At 39.0% G+C, this 17,524-nt stretch overlaps 1 protein-coding gene across 1 annotated transcript; it reads right to left on the minus strand.

Annotated features, from left to right (window-relative positions):
• Window positions 1-10,787: 10,787 nt before the first annotated feature.
• Window positions 10,788-11,516, minus strand: LOC138872748 (uncharacterized). Its single transcript, XM_070151166.1, has one exon. It carries the CDS (start codon window positions 11,514-11,516, stop codon window positions 10,788-10,790), a length of 729 nt encoding a protein of 242 aa, XP_070007267.1.
• Between the last annotated feature and the right edge of the window lie 6,008 nt (window positions 11,517-17,524).

The following is a 17,524-nucleotide window of genomic DNA, read 5'->3' on the forward strand; positions in this document are numbered from 1 at the left end:
CTATGATCCTGTGGCCCCTAGCAAACCCTGGCTGGCCCAGACCATCGTGATTATCTTCCAACCAGCCTAAATAGTAGGGAGCGCAACCAGCACAGTATCTGTCTGTCTCGATGGTATCTCTCCCCATGACGATCTTGCAGTGCCACATATGCTGAGCTTGTCACTTATAAGGACTATCATCAGCCTGGAAGTCAACCCGAAAATGACTCATCTTGTCGACCCTGGGTATAACCTGCTTCCTACCAGCTTCCCTCATAACCCGAAGAGGGACGTAAGGGTATGTTCCTCTCAGGCCGATCAATATCAGGAAAAGTGCATCTCTGGATCGGGCGATGAGTTCCTTGGTAGGAAACCACTCGAGCATCCATTGTACCTGGTCCTCAGTTAGATTGTCAAATAACTCTACCCATTCTTTGGCATCTTCTGGTTGGGCGAACATATTGGGCATCTAATTCATTCGATTTGGATGATGGAAAGCGATATTATCATCTTAGTCTCTTCATTAAATCTCTTGCCGGTATTCACCCCTTTGGATATGCTCCATGAGCCACAGCTGAAGTAGCAAATTGCAACCTTCGAAGTGTTTGGCTCCCCGTTGACATTTCTCTAGGGCTCGGTATATTTCCGAAATGATCATGGGCACAATGCTGAATGATTGCCCGCCAATTCCTTCCATTAAGGTCTTAGTTACCATAGCCAGTCTGGTGTGGATTCTTGCTTTCTTCATTGGAAACACGATCAATCCGAGGAAGCAAAACATGAATACAAAGACCATTCAGTGAATATGACCTAATGATGTGATGGCGAACTCGTCAGGATAGGTACTGTAGGATTTGCTATGCCCGTACCTCTCATATAAATAATCAAAAGGGATGTAGGATTCTTTCAAACATATCAGTTCTGGGTTCTTCTTCAAACCCATCATTTTGAGGAAACCCCTGCCCTTGCGGTTCTCAGGCATTAACAGACCCGGAGTTTCCCATGCTATACCGACCAATCTTCCTATCTCTTCTAGCAAGGGTGTCATCTTAATGTCCCCGAAGCGGAACACAGCTCTCTCACAATCCCAGAACAAAGTGACAGCTTCTATGATCTTGTTGTTGGGTTGGACCTCCAGGAGAGAAGGTAGATTTCCCAAATATTTTCGGACAAGAGTTTGATCGCTAGAGTGAAGATCTTTCCACCAGCTTAGCAGCCTTGGGTAGATGTTGGTGACCATGCTGAATCTAGGGACTTTGTGCCTCATATTTCTGCAAGACAAATAATGTTAGACCCTTACCCCCACCAGACTCGACTATATATTATCAACAATCAGCATGAAGCATTTAGTTCTCCAAATAAATGCACAGAACGTGGTGACATCTGTTTGGGTTTAGGGAGACCAGGTGGACTTTGGACAAGGCTATCTTAAAGAATCATTATGCGGATAACATAACTGACTTGGCTAGGTTTGACCATGATGCATGCATAGTTTAAATAGAGTAAGGTCTCTATGGGGTTTTAGACTGATACCCTTAGGCGGATAACTCAAGGGAAAGGCACGGAACCTTCGACTACACTATTGATCGACTGGTTTTACCGCAAATATGCCTTTTCCGGATTTAGGGGTAATAATATAGGAAGAGCGCAACCACTCATTATAAGCGTTGCTATGGTATTTGAACGAGTGGAGTATGATGTTGAGCATGGTTATGCAATAATTTAAAGCATGTTGACATGTATTTGCACATTAAGAAAGCAGTAAATACAATAGTTTCATAATTTAAAGCAATAGTAAAGGAAAGAAACTAAGAAGACAAGTCAGTTTTGTAGTTGAAAAGGAAATTGAATGCTTAAAGGAATTAAACAAGTAATTGCACATAAAGAGGTATAAATTCACAATAACCGTCTGAAATGGTAAAAGCCTAAATATCCCCAGCAGAGTCGACATGCTGTCGCGCCCCCTTTTTCTCGCGAAATCGGGCTTATGACATTTGGAGGGCAACTCATTCCTTTTGGAAATTGGGTTTTGCATTTTTAAAGAGTCGCCACCTAATCATTTGAGGAGCATTAGGACACCAATGGTGTTCAATTCTAAGTTTGTTTGGATAACCAGAGATTGGGTAATGGCTTAAAAATATCCCAAGGGGAAGGTGTTAGGCACCCCTCAAGATCCACTAGTGTGGTTCCCGGCCAGACAGTTCATTGTGAATTTAGCAAATATACAAGTACGGGCTCAAATATTAGGGAATTTAAACACATAAAAAGAAAGAACAATTAAAAGAAGAGTAAAAAGAGCTTGCTAATACAAGGAAAGGGGGGGGGGGTCCTAGGTTTATATTTAATAAGGATCACATCAATGCAATACCCGGTAATCACTCCTCAAAAGAGAGGTTACATGTGGCATTAGCGCACCGGTCATCATATCCATGTCTACCCTTCCCACCCCGTTAAGGTATTTAAGCGCGGATTGGTCTCGATTACTATTACATGCTATTACCCATCCCATTCCTATTAGTCCCGGAGGCACTTAGGACTACTTGTCCTAAAGGGTGGGATATTGGGCTGATTGGTTTGAAAGGATAAAAGTCTAAGGCGACATACAAAACAAATAACACTGTACATTAGGGGAAAGCATGCAAGCAAATAAAGGCTCAGGTATGCCTCCTCAAACAAAGCACATAATAACATGACTTGCACATACTATTTAGGTTTGATTAAAAATACTAAAGACGAGGGGAGTTTGATTATTAAAGTAGACTTGTTTATTTCATAACTTAGATAAGAAGTCCAAATCAGGCCTGCCTGCTGGTTGTAGCAATTAACAACAAAAAAAGCGGATTCAATTTTACAGCTATTACTCTAAGGCTAGCCTAAGTGTTTAGACGGGGTCCTATATGTATGATATCTATTTAATTCAGAAGGTAGTGAAACAGCGATAACTCAAAACGAATTGCTTGAAATCATATAGGCATGCTTGCTAAACCTTGTTAAAATAAGGGAGTTACGTTATTAAAAAAAGGTTCAGAATGGACGAATTTTAAATTAGACTAGTTTAGTTTCTGCAGATGACAGTATCCACTATTGCTGATTTTTACTCCTATGAACATGATATCTAGGATTACTGATTTTAGACCCTTATAGACATAATTGCAGATTTCAACCCTAGTATCTAAATAATGTCAAACCCTTATAGGCATAATATCTAGTAGACAATGGAAACAGGCAGGTCTTTACTGGGAATTCCTATAAGCATTATTTCTATACATTATACCGATTTTAACATGCTACAGAGTTATAACCAATTGGGCCCTAAAAACATGATATCTAAACGGTGACTAACGTGCAGAATTTAGATAATTCCTATAGGCAGGTTATCTAGATGTGAACAAGCAAGATTTAAAGTAAGTCCTATAGACATGGTTTCTAAATGTGATGTAAATATGCAGAATTAAAAGAAGTCCTATAGGCATGTTTTCTAAATGCAAATTGAACATGTAGAAAATGCAGTCCTATAGGCATGTTTTCTACCCTTGAGCATGCATAATTACCCAACCATTTTCACTAGCCAGCCCCAAATGTTCAGTACAAATTATTACAAACCAGGAATACTGAATTACATCAGAAAAGTTACAACCAGAGGAAGCCTGATTCTTGACTTCCTCTCTGATATGGAATAAACCACCACAAAATGCCATTGATCCAAAGCCTTCCTCAGACTTGAGTGTGTCTGAGTTCCCTAAGGGCCTTAATAGGACCCTGGGCAGTGCTTACACCCATGTTACATAACCAAAATAGAGATGAGTGCATTGTGGAAATGCCAGCCCTCATGTGTCCAAGTTCAGATGGAGCTCATGGGTCCCAAGGCAAGGCTCACATGAGGGGGCAGAACTTAAGTCTAAGAAGAGAGTGAAAGTGCAGAAACTGAGTTTTAGGAGCTGAGGGAATAAAGAAGATGTGAAGGATGATGGGAGACAACCATTAACATTTCAGGGAGTCAATAACTTCACACAAAGGGGCAAGGGATTGGGAATCCATTGCAAGGAGCATATATACTTAGGCATGGATTAACTTTGGGCATGCACAACAATAGGAAGTGCTGACATGCCTGTAAATCAACCAGAACACATAATGTATAAGAAAAATATGGAGGTTATGATCCTAAGAGGATCAAGTTTGGGTCATGCACAACAATTTCCAATGCTGTCATGCCCCAAGCCAACCACAAGTATTAAACACATTGAGGTAGGGATTCAGAATTCATAAGTCATAATAAGTAATGGCAAAACATTAATTCAGAATTAGAAAGGGGCAGATTAAAACATGCTTAATAATGGTACTGAATTAAATACAAACGGTAGACAAACAAGAATGCAAGAGATAATAAATAAGCATGTTGTTGTTGGTGCATAAAACTTAATTAGAACATACCAGTAAGAAATGCAAATGCAGAAAATAAGCAAAATTTCCCTACAGCCTAGCCTTGGCTTTCAACCGGCTAGGTAAGGCAGAAATATAGTAATAGCAGAGAGGAGTGAGAGAGGTTTAGTGTAGTGTGTGTTTGAACTCAAGTGTTTATGCCTTGTGTTCGTGTCTTTGAAAGAGAAGAAGTACATGGTATTTATACTTTTTGAAACAAGTAAGAGAGAGGTAATAAGCTACAAACATGGAAACAATTATGATTCGGAATCAATTATACAAGTGATTCCCTTTAATTAAGGGATCACTTGCTTAATGGGCATTGACAGGTTCAAAACAAGGAAAGAAATCAATTTGTCAGCAGGCTGACAGTTGCTATAAAAGAAGTAGTAAAACATTAAGCAAACAATAGAGTCTAGGTACAAAAATACTCTAATTTTGGAAAGGATTCAGTAAGGCAAAACAAGAAAAAAAATCAATTAACCTTAATAGGCGGGTGAAATCATAATTTCACAAAGGAAAAGTTTGAAATCAGTCACAAGTTTGAAAATCAGTCAAAGAAGGAGACTCAACATATAAATAGGGTGCATAAACATTATACATGCAAGGCCAAACCTGTTGGCAAAAGGCAAATAGCATACAATAGTAGCACAAAAAGAAAATTCAATGGATAGCAACACTCGAAGCATGATAGTCATTTGAATCAATAGTGAAGAAACATAGAATATCAAAAGCATGCGAAGGTCTCGCTGTAGCAGGTGATGAAAACCCCTTCTGAAAAATTAGTGTTTCGAGCATACTTGAGTTCTGGAGGAAATATGAACCCAGAATCAAAATGATCACACAAAGGAATAGAAGTTTCGAAATAAAGAACTTCAAATCGAGCCTTGTACTTAAACTAACAGTCTCAGATACAAAACAATAGGGTTTTCAACAATAGAAGAATTTTAAAAGATTGATAAACAAACAAATCAGACAAAACTCAAGCAAACCAGCATTAGTCTAATAAACAATTCAAAAGGAATTAAGACTTTTAACCTACAAACTCAGGTAGAAGAATAATACGAGCAAACACAGCGAAACATGTCAAAAATCAAAGAAAAGTTTTTGAAATAACTTAACAGAACCTTAATTGAAAAGATAAGGAGTTTTGAAATCAGAGTTTTAAAAGAAACTTCGAGAAAAATGCTTAAAAGTTCAGAGCAAACAGAGATCTGAAACGAATCTAAGAGAAATCGAAAGAACCTTAGAAGTTAGGGTTTCAGAAGAACCCCAAATGATAAGAAAGGCTTTGAAAACCCTCGATCTAAGCAGGAGAGTCAAAAGTCTGACTCGAATAGCCATGGCTGGCCTGGAGAAAGGTCAGAGACAACCGAAAAACAGTCATCGAGCAAAGACTGGACAAATACCCTTCACGATTTGGTCATGAGACCACAGAATCGAATACGTAGAAGCCATGGGAGGTGGATACAGGTCTCCGATGACCTCAGAAGCCATAGATTTGGGAGGTATTAAGGTTATAGTTTGATGGCGGCGGCTAGGGTTTGAGAAGATTTGAGAGAGTATTGAGAGAGAAGGGGGATTCAGAGGCGGCGGAGTTTGGAAATGAGGCTAGGGTTGGGGGTCGTTGGAATTTAAAAAGGAAAGGAATCGTGAGGGCCGATGATCTTTTAGATCAACGTCTAGGATTTAGCGGGTTTTGAGTCGGGTAGGCAGATTTAGGGCTTGGGTCGGTTCAGATGGCAATTGGGCTGGGTAATTGGGTTTAAATTGGGGGTCCAATTCAGGCTATAATTGAAATGCAATTGGGGCTAGATTTTAAATAGCTACTTTTCCCTTATTTATTTTATAAAAAATAGCAAATTAATTTCTTAAAATAAATTGAAGGTACTTAAATGATTTGTAATACATAATTATCAATTTAAAAATACTGGACTTAATTTTTTTTATAAATATAAACGCAATCAAATCTAAAAGAGGCTAATATTGCAATTATATGCAATTTAGCTTTAAAAATACTAAATGACTTTGTAAAAATATGCAAAAATTATATTAGCTATATTTCAGTATGAATATGAGAATCCAATAAATGAATAATCAAAAATGATAATTTTGGAAATTATTATTGGATTTTAGGGATGAAAATAAGGAAATAAATTGGTTTAAAACCTTTTAAAAATTAAGGAAAAATAATATATTTATATATGCATACATATGCTATTTTGAAAGTATTTTGCATTTTAGAAAATATATATAGGAAAAAATGTGGTATCAACTTTGGGATATTGTCCCATAGTCCCAAATGTAAATGTGCTAGGGGATCTCCCGAAATACCGTTCCGTAGTCCCAAAGTAAATATCCAATACAGGGGGATCTCCCGGGATACCATCCCGTAGTCCCAAACATAAACATAGTGGGATCTCCCAGAATACCGTTCCGTAGTCCCAAAGTAAATATGCAACTCAATCAACATAAACAACAATTTTAACAAAGAATTCTACAGTTTAGATTAAGTTCAAATCAAGAAGACATGTAATTTTCACTAAACATGCTGCACAGAGTTCAAATAGGCAGTTAAGGTAGTTAAAATAGTTAAGGTACGTAGGCATGCTTTCCTAAGCTAAACAAGATAGTTACATATACTAGTGTTGCTTAATTAAAGGAAAAACAGATATTTGCTTAATGAAAACGGGGGTTTCCAACAAATAGCTCGTGTACTCACTCTTCACCTCACGTACACGGTGCTCATATATCAAACAATACCAAATCTTAAGGGGAGTTCCCCCACACAATGTTAGGCAAATCACTTACCTCGAACCAAGCTCAAATCAATCCGAAATCATGCCCTTTCCACGATATCCAACTCCGAGTGGCCAAAATCTAATCAAATCAATTACAAAACATAAATATAGCTACAAAAGACTAATTTAGCTAATGAAATCAAAGCAAAGATGCGAAAATAGGAAAACACCCAAAAATCCTTCCCGGGACCACGTCTCGGAATCAGGTAAAAGTCACAAATTATGAACACCCATTCACTCACGAGTCTAACCATACCAAAATCACTCAAATACGATACCAAAATCTCGATCAAAATCCCAAAATTCGGGCTAAGAACTTTTCTCAACATTTTCTAATTTTCCACCCCAAATCCGAAATTAAATGATAAAATCAAGCTTAGATTAATGGGATATAATAAAAAAGGAGTTAGGAATCATTACCCACAATCTTCCCTCGAAAATCTCTCCAAATTTCGCCTTCTACCGAGCTCTCAATCAAATTTTGGAGTTATGAACTCAAACCCTTGTTTTTCAACTTTAAAATCTGCCTAGTGATTTCCTTAATTGCAATCACGGAAACACCTTCGCGATTACGAAGAACAACTTCGCTGAGTCATGAATTTAACCTATGTGAACGCGTAAAACACCACGCGAACACGATGTTCTACCTCTCACACTTATGCGATCGCGAACTAACCATCGTGTTCGCGATGAGCAATGCTTGTTGCCCAGCTTTGGCCCACTTAAACCTACGCGATCGTGACCTGCTCCTCAAATTCGTGATGCTCCCACTGGCCTCACCTTCGCGATCGCGAGCTCCTTTTCGCGATCGCAAAGAACAAAACTTCTGCAATAAAACACCAACAAAATCTGCCATCTTCTTAAGTCCAAAAATGACTCGTTGATCATCCGAAACATGCCCGAGGCCCCCGAGACCTTAACCAAACTTACCAACCAATCCTAAAACACCATAAGAACTTAATCTAGTCCTCAAATCACATCAACTAATGCTAAAATTACGAGTCATCCTCCAATCCAAACTTTAAGAGCTTGAAACTTTAAAATTCTACAACCGATGCCGAAACCAACCAAACCACGTCCGATTGACCCCAAATTTTGCACACAAGTCATATTCAACACTACGGACCTACTCCAACTTCTGAAATTGGATTCCGACCCCGATATAAAATATTCTACTATCGGCCCGAAACTCCAAAAGTTCAATTTTTGTAATTTCAAGCCTAAATGAGCTACGAACCTCAAAAACACAATTCAGACATGCCCCAAAGCCCAAAATCACCCAATAGAGCTAATGGAATTGATGGAATTCCATTCCGGATATCTCTTCACACTGTTTCGACTACGGTCTAAATTCTAAGACTTAATCTCTAATTTAAGGACTAAGTGTTCCAAAATACTCCAAACTCAAAACGAATTATTGCGGCAAATCACAATAGCAGAAAATAGATAGGGGGAAGAAGTTAACAGGGTATTGGGGCATTAATTCTCAAAATGACCGGCCGGGTCGTTACAGAAGCATTGACGCGAAGGTAATTTCTTCTTATTTTCTTGTTCTTTTCTTTCTTTATTGTTTTTTTGTAGGTCAAACAAGAAGGATGTGTTCTTGTTTAACGAGATGATCCATGCATGAAGAAGAAAATCTTAGGGTTTGGGGGATGAGTACTCATCCTTGCCCGAATATAGGAGAGATTACTCTCAATATGGTTTGACTTTTGGAGAGATTACTCTCAATGCGACCTTACTATTTAAGAGATTACTCTCAATGTGGATCAAATATCGGAGAGATTACTCTCAATGTGTCCCGACTATCGGAGAGATTACTCTCAATGTGTCCCGACTATCTGAGAGATTACTCTCAATATGGCTCGACTATTAGAGAGATTACTCTCAAGAGACTTACATGTCCACCTTTAAGATTGGAAAGTACAGTTTCCTTTTAAGGAAAAACTCACGAAGAGGCCAACTTAAGGTACAAAGGGACTCATATGTCCACCTTAATATTGGAAAGTTATAGTTTCCTTTTAAGGACAAATCCACGAAGAGGCCAACTTAAGGTGCAAAGGGGATCATATGTCCACCTTAAGATTGGAAAATTATAAAGCTTCAACTCGAAGACTTTGTGGACTTGATGATGTCGACTTGAACACTTGGAAAAACTTTGAAGATTTGGCGGACTTTGCAGACTTCAACTTGAAGACCAACAAACTTGAAGATTGGATGGACTTGAAGATTCGACGGACTTTGACGCTTCAACCTGAAGACTTTGAGGGCTCAAATACTTCAACTTGAAGACCAACGAGTTTGAGGACCTCAACTTGAAAACTTCAACTTGAAGACTTAAATATTTCGACTTGAAGACCGAAGAACTTGAAGGCCGGTAGACTTAAAGATTTGGCAAACATGAAGACATTGTGAACCCCCGAATTTTAGCACAATTACTTGGTAGCCTCCAAAAAGACTATAATCGTCCCATTGAAGACACTGGTTTACCATGGAGGCTTTCCCCCTTTAAATCAAATGGGATCCAAAGATAATAGAAGAATGATATCTCAGCTTGATTTTCAAGTGCTGATTGAATGAATTACATTCCATCGTACTTTATTCAGATTACGATTGGGGGGTTATATATCTTTTGAACTTATGCGACTGCACTCAGAATGAAACTCTAAGATGCCTACATACCTCGGTAAAGAGCATTTTCCTCATCAGTGATCCCTTTTTGAATAGCTAATCATAATGAAGGTATTTGACGCTCGAATGGCAAGACAACTTCGACTCCATAAATGAGTGAATAAGGGGAGGCTTGTGTTAGTGTGTAGTGAGTTGTCCTATATGCCCACAGAGCTTCTTCCATGCGGTCACACCAATCTCGTTTGGATTTGGAGATGACTTTCTTCAACAAGTTGCATAGAGTCTTGTTGAATGCCTCGACTAGACCATTGGCGACAACATTGTACATAGAAGAGTTACGTTGCTTGAAGCCAAAGAGATCAAAAATTTTGTTCATCAACCTATTGTCGAATGGCTTGCCATTATCCATTATTATGTAACGAGGAATTCCAAAGCGATAGATAATGTTTACTCAGATGAAACTTGCAATATTTTCCTTCTTTACTTCCTTAAAAGCAACAACTTCAGCCCATTTTGAAAAGTAGTCAGTTGCAGCCAAGATATATAGGTGCCCTCTAGAGGACTTTGGCAGTGGTCTAACAACATCCAATCCCCAAGCGTCAAATGGCCAGGATGCAACCGTTGAGCGCAACACTTCAGGAGGTTGATGAATAAAATTTGCATGGAATTGACAAGCCTTACATCTTCAAGCGTAGTCTAAGAAATCTTTTACCATCGTTGGCCAATAATAACCCATCCTTTTTATCTGGAAGTGGAGCTTTGGTCCAGACTGGTGTGACCCACAGACCCCAGAATGTGCTTCTTGCAAATCTTGGAGTGCTTCATCTTCCCCTAAGCATCGCAAGAGTACTCCCTCGAATGATCTTCTGTATAGAGTATCTTTATAGTAAAGGAAGCGAGGTGCATGACAACGGATTTCAGTCCTTCTCCTCGGATTTTCTGGAAGTATCCCATAACTTAAGTAGTCAATAATGGGTTGTCGCCATTTTGTTTTCTCAGCTTCAGAAACAACAACAAGATACAATTTTCTTCACCTTCAGCCTCATTTGGCAGCGATACTATCTTTTTTTGGCAGATAGTAACTTGTGCTTGATCAGGCAGGGTTAACGGTGAGGCTAGGACAGCTAAATCATCAGCCTTATTTTTTTCTTTCCTTGGCATATGTTTAATAATCACGTCATCGACCCACCCCATTAATTTTTTAGCATAATTATGATATGGGCATAGTTCAGGTTTCTTAACTTCGTAACTACCTAAAAGCGAGTTGATCACCAACTGAGAGTCACCAAAGACATGCAATTGCAACCGCTTCATATCTCTAGCCATTTCAAGCCCAATTATTAGTGCTTGATACTCAGCAACACTGTTAGACCAGAGTTGCATCAACATAAAAGAGTAGGGTAGAACTTTACCTTGAGAAGTGATGAATACTACACCAGCACCAGCTCCTCTGCGATATGCAGCACCATCAAAGTACATCTTCCATGGAGGTTGAACTTCAATGACCATTGCATCCTCATCGGGTAGTTCGTCAGTTAGTCCCCAATCATCAGGTATAGGGTGATATGCTAAGAAGTTTGCTAATGTTTGTCCTTTTATAGCCTTTTGAGGGACGTACACAATTTCATATTGTTGAAACTGGAGGTACCACTTTGCTAGTCGATCACTAAGGATAGATTTTGACATTACAACTTGATGGGATTTGCCCTAGAAATAAGGCGAACAACATGAGCTTGAAAGTAGTACTTCAAATTTTGAATTGAGAAGACAAGGGACATGCATAACTTTTCGATTGGCGAATAATTCAGCTCATTTGGTGACATCATCTTGCTCAGGTAGTAAATGGAGTTTTCTTTTCCTTCACTATTTTCTTGAGCCAATATCGCTGCAACAAACCTTTCTTGTGCCAAAATGTATTGTATTAACGACTTTCCAGGTATTGGGGCTGCCAAAACTGGATGCTTCATCAAGTAAGTTTTAATACTTTCAAAGGCATTGCTACAAGCTTGGTCCCACTTGAAAGGAACGCTTTTCTTCATGAGGTGACTGAATGGTTGGCACCTCCCAGCTGGGTTTGAGATGAATCTTCTAAGGTTTGCTAGCTTTCCTTACAGACTTTTCAATTCATGAATATCCTGAGGCTCAAGCATTTTCAAAATGGAATCCACTTTGGCTTGATCAATTTCAATCCCTCGATGTCGGACGATGAAACCAAGGAACTTTCCAAAAGTAACTTCACAGGTACATTTCAATGGATTCATCCTAAGTTGGTACCTCCGGAGCAACTCAAACACCATTCTCAAGTCTTTCAAGTGGTCGTTTTTCTCTTTTTTTTACTACGAAGTCGTCAACATAGCATTCGACATTCTTGTGGAGAAGATCATCAAAAATATTTTCCATATCCCTTTGGTAAGTAGCACCAGCGTTCTTCAAGCCAAAAGGCATTACCTTGTAGCAATAAATACCCCTGGGAGTACGGAATGCATTAAGATCTTCATCTTTTGGCGCTATGCGAATTTGGTTATAGCCCGATGAACCGTCTATAAATGACATTGCCTCGTACCCAAACGATCATCAGCTCTAGAATAGGAAGAGGGAATTCATCTTTCGGACGTGCATTGTTGAGATCCCTGAAGTTAACACACACTCGAATCTGGCCATTTTTTTTCTTACAGGGACAATACTTGAAACCCATGTTGGGTATTTAACTTCACGAATAAATCCAACTTCGATGAGTTTGTTAACTTTGGTTTCAATTAAGGGAACCAAGTCCGGCCTAAAGAGCCTTTGAGCTTATTTAACAGGATGAGCACCATTCTTGACTGCAAGGTGATGGACCTCTACTTTCGGGTCCAAGACAGGCATCTCTTTGTAACTCCAAGAAATGACATCCCTGAACTCCTTGAGTAACTCAATATAAGTGATTTTTTTATCAACTTCTAGTAAAGAACTTAGGTAGGTGGGTCTTGGTTCTTCATTTGTGCCAAGGTTAATTTCTTTTAAGGCATCAACTATTGTCGTCACCCCTTCTTCAAGTTCAGGTGGAGCATCTTTCACATCTTTATCATCTTGAGGGTCCCCATAGTTGAAGGACATGTGATAACACGGTGAAACATCCTCCAATTTCTCAACATCCTCCATTAGAGATAAGACACCATTCTTGCCTAGTGAACTAACATGATACGAAGAACCACAGTTTCTTAATATTCATCACATTCCTTAGTGTAGACTACAATATATGGCTTTAACTTCAGTACTGCTTTACATGAAACCACATGTTTTGTTTGTCACCTCATTCTGGAAGAAAGCAAACTTTGGAAATCCTTACAAATTTTCTGGATTCTGGGCAAAGCGGGAGTTCTTATGCTATGATAATTTCTCTTGAACTTGTTCACCTTCTTTAAAGGACCCAATCCCTCAAATACGGAAGTCCTCACAGTTGGTTTTCCAGGTCAATCAAAGACTGAAGGTCTGTTAGAACCGGCAGATTCATTTTCTATAGTGATATAATTACTGCTTTCCCTTCTTATGGAGATACGCAATGGTGACAGTTGCTTGTATCCCAAAACTTCACATGGTTGTCTCATTACAACTTTTGATGGGAGCTTCCCTAACTTTGATGCCTCATTGGGATTGTATCCAGCTTTTGTAAATAACTTGTAAGCGTTAAGATCAAAACCTTCATCTGTTCTCTTTGTAAAGAGTGCCACATTCTGCAAACAATTCTGGGCCTCAATTCGTTTTACCAGAAGAGTTAACTCCATAGCATGTTAGTTTTCGAGATTAGATGATTCACCTTCATATTTCTTCCTTTTAGGGACATATTGGAGCGCATGATTTACTTTCTTGCCATAAGACACAGTATCCCCTCTACAAGATTTATTCGAGTTAGGTTGTACCTGTTCAGTAACAGCTTTGGCTTTACCAGCAGTCACCTCAGTTCTTTTAGTTATGGGCTCGTAATTTTTGCTTTTCATAACATCATCAGCTTTTATCTCCTTCACAATGCGGTTCTTCAAGTAGAAATTTGTATTGACGAAGTGTGACTCAGCCTCGGTGAATGGCTCGTCATCAACAACTATCTTCTTCTCGACTTCACCCTCGTAGTGTTTCAAATATTGATGGTAGGTAGATGTAACCACTTTATTCTCATGTATCCAAGGCCTTCCAAGCAAGATGTTGTATGAAATCTTTGCATCGATCACATGCAGCCATGTACTTAATTGCATATGTTCAATGGTGATTCTCAACTTGATCGCACCTATGGCTCTTTGCCCCCCTTGGTTGAATCCTTGGATCATCACATGACTTTCCGAGAGTTCTTTCACGGGAATACCAAGTTCTTTCACAGTGCAAATTGGAAAGATGTTCACAGAGGATCCTCCATCAAGAAAAATTCGATTTACCCTTTCATTACGCATATAGCCAACCAGGTACATTGGACGGTTATGACGTGTGTCACCTAGTAGAAGATCGTCATTTGTGAATGTAACTTTTGCTCACACGCGTTAACTTCTTAAGGAATAGACTCGATGAGCTTTTTTAAAGATGCTGCCGACGGTAGGTCATCACTCTTTTCTTTCCCTTTATCAGCATTACAACAAAGGGCCTCAATACTATCATAGGAAATCTTCATGCGAAACCAACATGTCAAGAAATCCTTCAAAGTCACTAGATGTCGTGACTTTTGAGAGTGGTGCACCTCCACTTTTGCTTTCTTCAAACGCCTAATTGGATTCTATTTCATTGGTCTTTTTCCCATCATTTTCCTTATTGGTTGTTATATCGATTCTTTTCTTGGGATCCTTTTATGGCGCTTACGATGAGTCACCAACATCCAACCTTCATCATCCTTAGGTTGATCGACTTCAACTTTGTTATTCTCCAGTAATTCTTCATCTTTACTTTCTTTAAAACTACATAATTCATCCGGACTGAATAAGCCAAACGTGATAGAGACTTGGTTTGCGCTTGCTTTTTCATCATCAAACACGATCTTCTTTTCACGAGCCAAGTCCATAACTTTGTCCTTGAAGACAAAGCACTTCTCTAGAGGATGGATCACAAGTCGATGGTATTTGCAGCAATTTGGGTCATTCGTTTTACCAGCTTCATTTGGCCGCTTCATTTCTCAATGAGATTTAACTCGAAGAGTTCTTCAAAAATGGCTAGCATATCAGAATCCAGAAATGGGTACTCTTTCTCTTGCATTTCTTTTAGAGTCAACTTTCCACTTGGCTTATCTTGAAAAGAAGTGGATTTCATACTCTGCTTCTTGCTCACCTTCGTCGTGAACTTCACAGGTGATGTGTTGACATTCATGGCTTCTTTGCTTTTAGACTAGGGTGCGAACTTACCCACTTCCTAACTTCTTATTTGTCATTCCCTTTACGAGGTTTATAGATGGGCAGCCTTTCATTTCCAGCGGAGGCCATGCTCAATTCCATGCCATGGGTACGAGTTGCTAGTTCTTCAAATGTGCTAGACTTGATACCTTACAAGATGTAGCGCAATTCCCAATGCATGCCTTGGATGCACATCTCTATGACATAAGCTTCACTAAGCCTGTCTTTACAGTTGAGGCTTGAATTCCTCCAATGATTGATAAAGCCGATAATTGGTTCACCCTTTCGTTGACGAGTATTTGTGAGTTCCACCATGCTCATAGTGCGCCTTGTGCTATAAAAGCGATTGAGGAACTCTTGCTCTAGTTGATCCCAGCTATCAACAGATCCCGCCTCGAGGTCTGTATACCAATTAAAAGCATTTTTTTAGTGAGCGGACAAACTATTGATGAGGTAATATCCATAAGTTTCAACGTTGTTGCATGTCTCAAAAATGTGTGCCACATGTTGCTTTGGATTGCCTTTACCAACAAACTGTTGAAACTTTGAAGGTTGATAGCCAGTAGACATCTTTAACATATTGATCCTTGTAGTGTACGACTTTGCGTATCTTAGGGAGGACTTGATAGCAACTTCATACTTATTTTTTATAGCTCATTCAATGAACTCCTTCAGTTGATCGATGGGGATCATCATTTCAGATGAGACAGGGATAGCCTTAGCGGATGCTACTCGTTTTGGGGGATAATCAATCTCTGGAACTTCTGGGATCTTTCCAGGTGCGTGGGTGGATTCTTCTTCGAACAAGATTCCTTCCCTATATGTTAGATTGTCGATTCTAGCATCTTGATTTTGCAAGCATTTGGTCAAGCCAACGATTGCTTCCGTCAAGTTTGCCAACTGCTCCTCCACAGATGAGGTATTTGCCACCATGACTTGCATGATTGCCGTGAACGATGGAGAGTAGCATGGATTTTCAAACAAAATTAATCCTCGATTGGATCACGCTATGTGGTGTAAGTGGGGAGGATCCATCACTTGAAGCATCATCATTTTCATTCACAGAAGAATACTTGGATCCGGAGAGGTCAAGTAGAGCAACAGTTTTCTTGATCTTTTCAGCAACATCACTTCCTCCTTCGGGTGAGCTTGTGGAAGATCTTGCTACTTTTGAGGATGAAGATCCGAAAATAGGAGTTGATACGGACGACACTTGGGGTGCTTGTTGTCCTAATGAGCTTGCTTTGCTCCTTGTAACTGGTCCAAAGCTTCCAAAGACAACATTGAGGATGTTTTTCACATCAACATAGAACCTGGAATTAGCAGCCTTGGTGGAAGTTGAACTGGAGTTGATTTTTTTGAAGCCATTTCAATGTTCTTGCACTTTGGTGATTGAAAAGTTTAGATGAGAGGTAGAGATTGTCCCACTGGGCATGCCAGAATTTGTAGACAATAAAATATCGTCGAGAAAATTAAATATAGACCAAAAAATATTGCAACAATCGTAGTATTTTATTTTAAATATTTGAGTGTTACAATCTCTATGATTCTTGTGATTCTTCTTTTCAACAGTAAATAAATTCAAGGGCCTTTGAGCTTGATCTTGAATCTATATTTGTTGCTACGAACGATAATCTTAAATTTAACTAGCACGGACTTTGATTTGAACTTGTACTCTTTGAACCTTGATTTGTTCTTCGTTCTTGAGCTTGGACTTGATTTCTTGAACTTGAACTTGATTGCTTGAAACTTGAAACTTGTGGAGGAATTTATAGCGTTTGATCGACGAGCTCTTTCTTGCTTCTTGTTATAACTTCTGGTATATTTTCTGGGTTATGAAGACTCCCATTTATAGTTGTGGGAGGGAAAAGTTGTGATAAGAACAAACTCTTTCCGACCAATCAAATCGAAGTGTGACAAGACCGCATTTGATTGGCCAGAACATGTCATTTGCACACGTGGCGCGGTTTCATTGAATTTTTAATGTGACCTTGCATGCCTTGTCGTTTTGACATGTAGCATGATCCTATTGGCTCTTCCGTTTGACTTAGCGTGCCACGTCATTTGACACGTGGCACCGAACTGGGCCTCTAGGAAGATAATATCTTGAGCCTAATGAAGTGGGCTCATCATTTGTAGCCCAATTATATTGGACTTATATAATTAATTCAATTATATTAGCTTATAATATTTATTTGGACTAGTATATTTGAAATATAGTCCAAATTATTTATCGAATTTAAATTCGATAAAATTTAACTTTAAATTTAAATTTATCGAATTGTACATGCCTACACAGTTATTTACTTAGTTAATTTAAAGGCGGATCCATGATTTGAAGTTTTTGGA

The sequence above is a fragment of the Nicotiana sylvestris genome, chromosome 7 (genome assembly GCF_000393655.2).
Source record: "Nicotiana sylvestris chromosome 7, ASM39365v2, whole genome shotgun sequence".
Taxonomy (NCBI): domain Eukaryota; kingdom Viridiplantae; phylum Streptophyta; class Magnoliopsida; order Solanales; family Solanaceae; genus Nicotiana; species Nicotiana sylvestris.

Excerpts from the sequence above, each read along its gene's own strand:
- LOC138872748 (XM_070151166.1), bottom strand. The coding sequence starts at position 11,516 with ATGTCAAAATCTATCCTTAGTGATCGACTAGCAAAGTGGTACCTCCAG.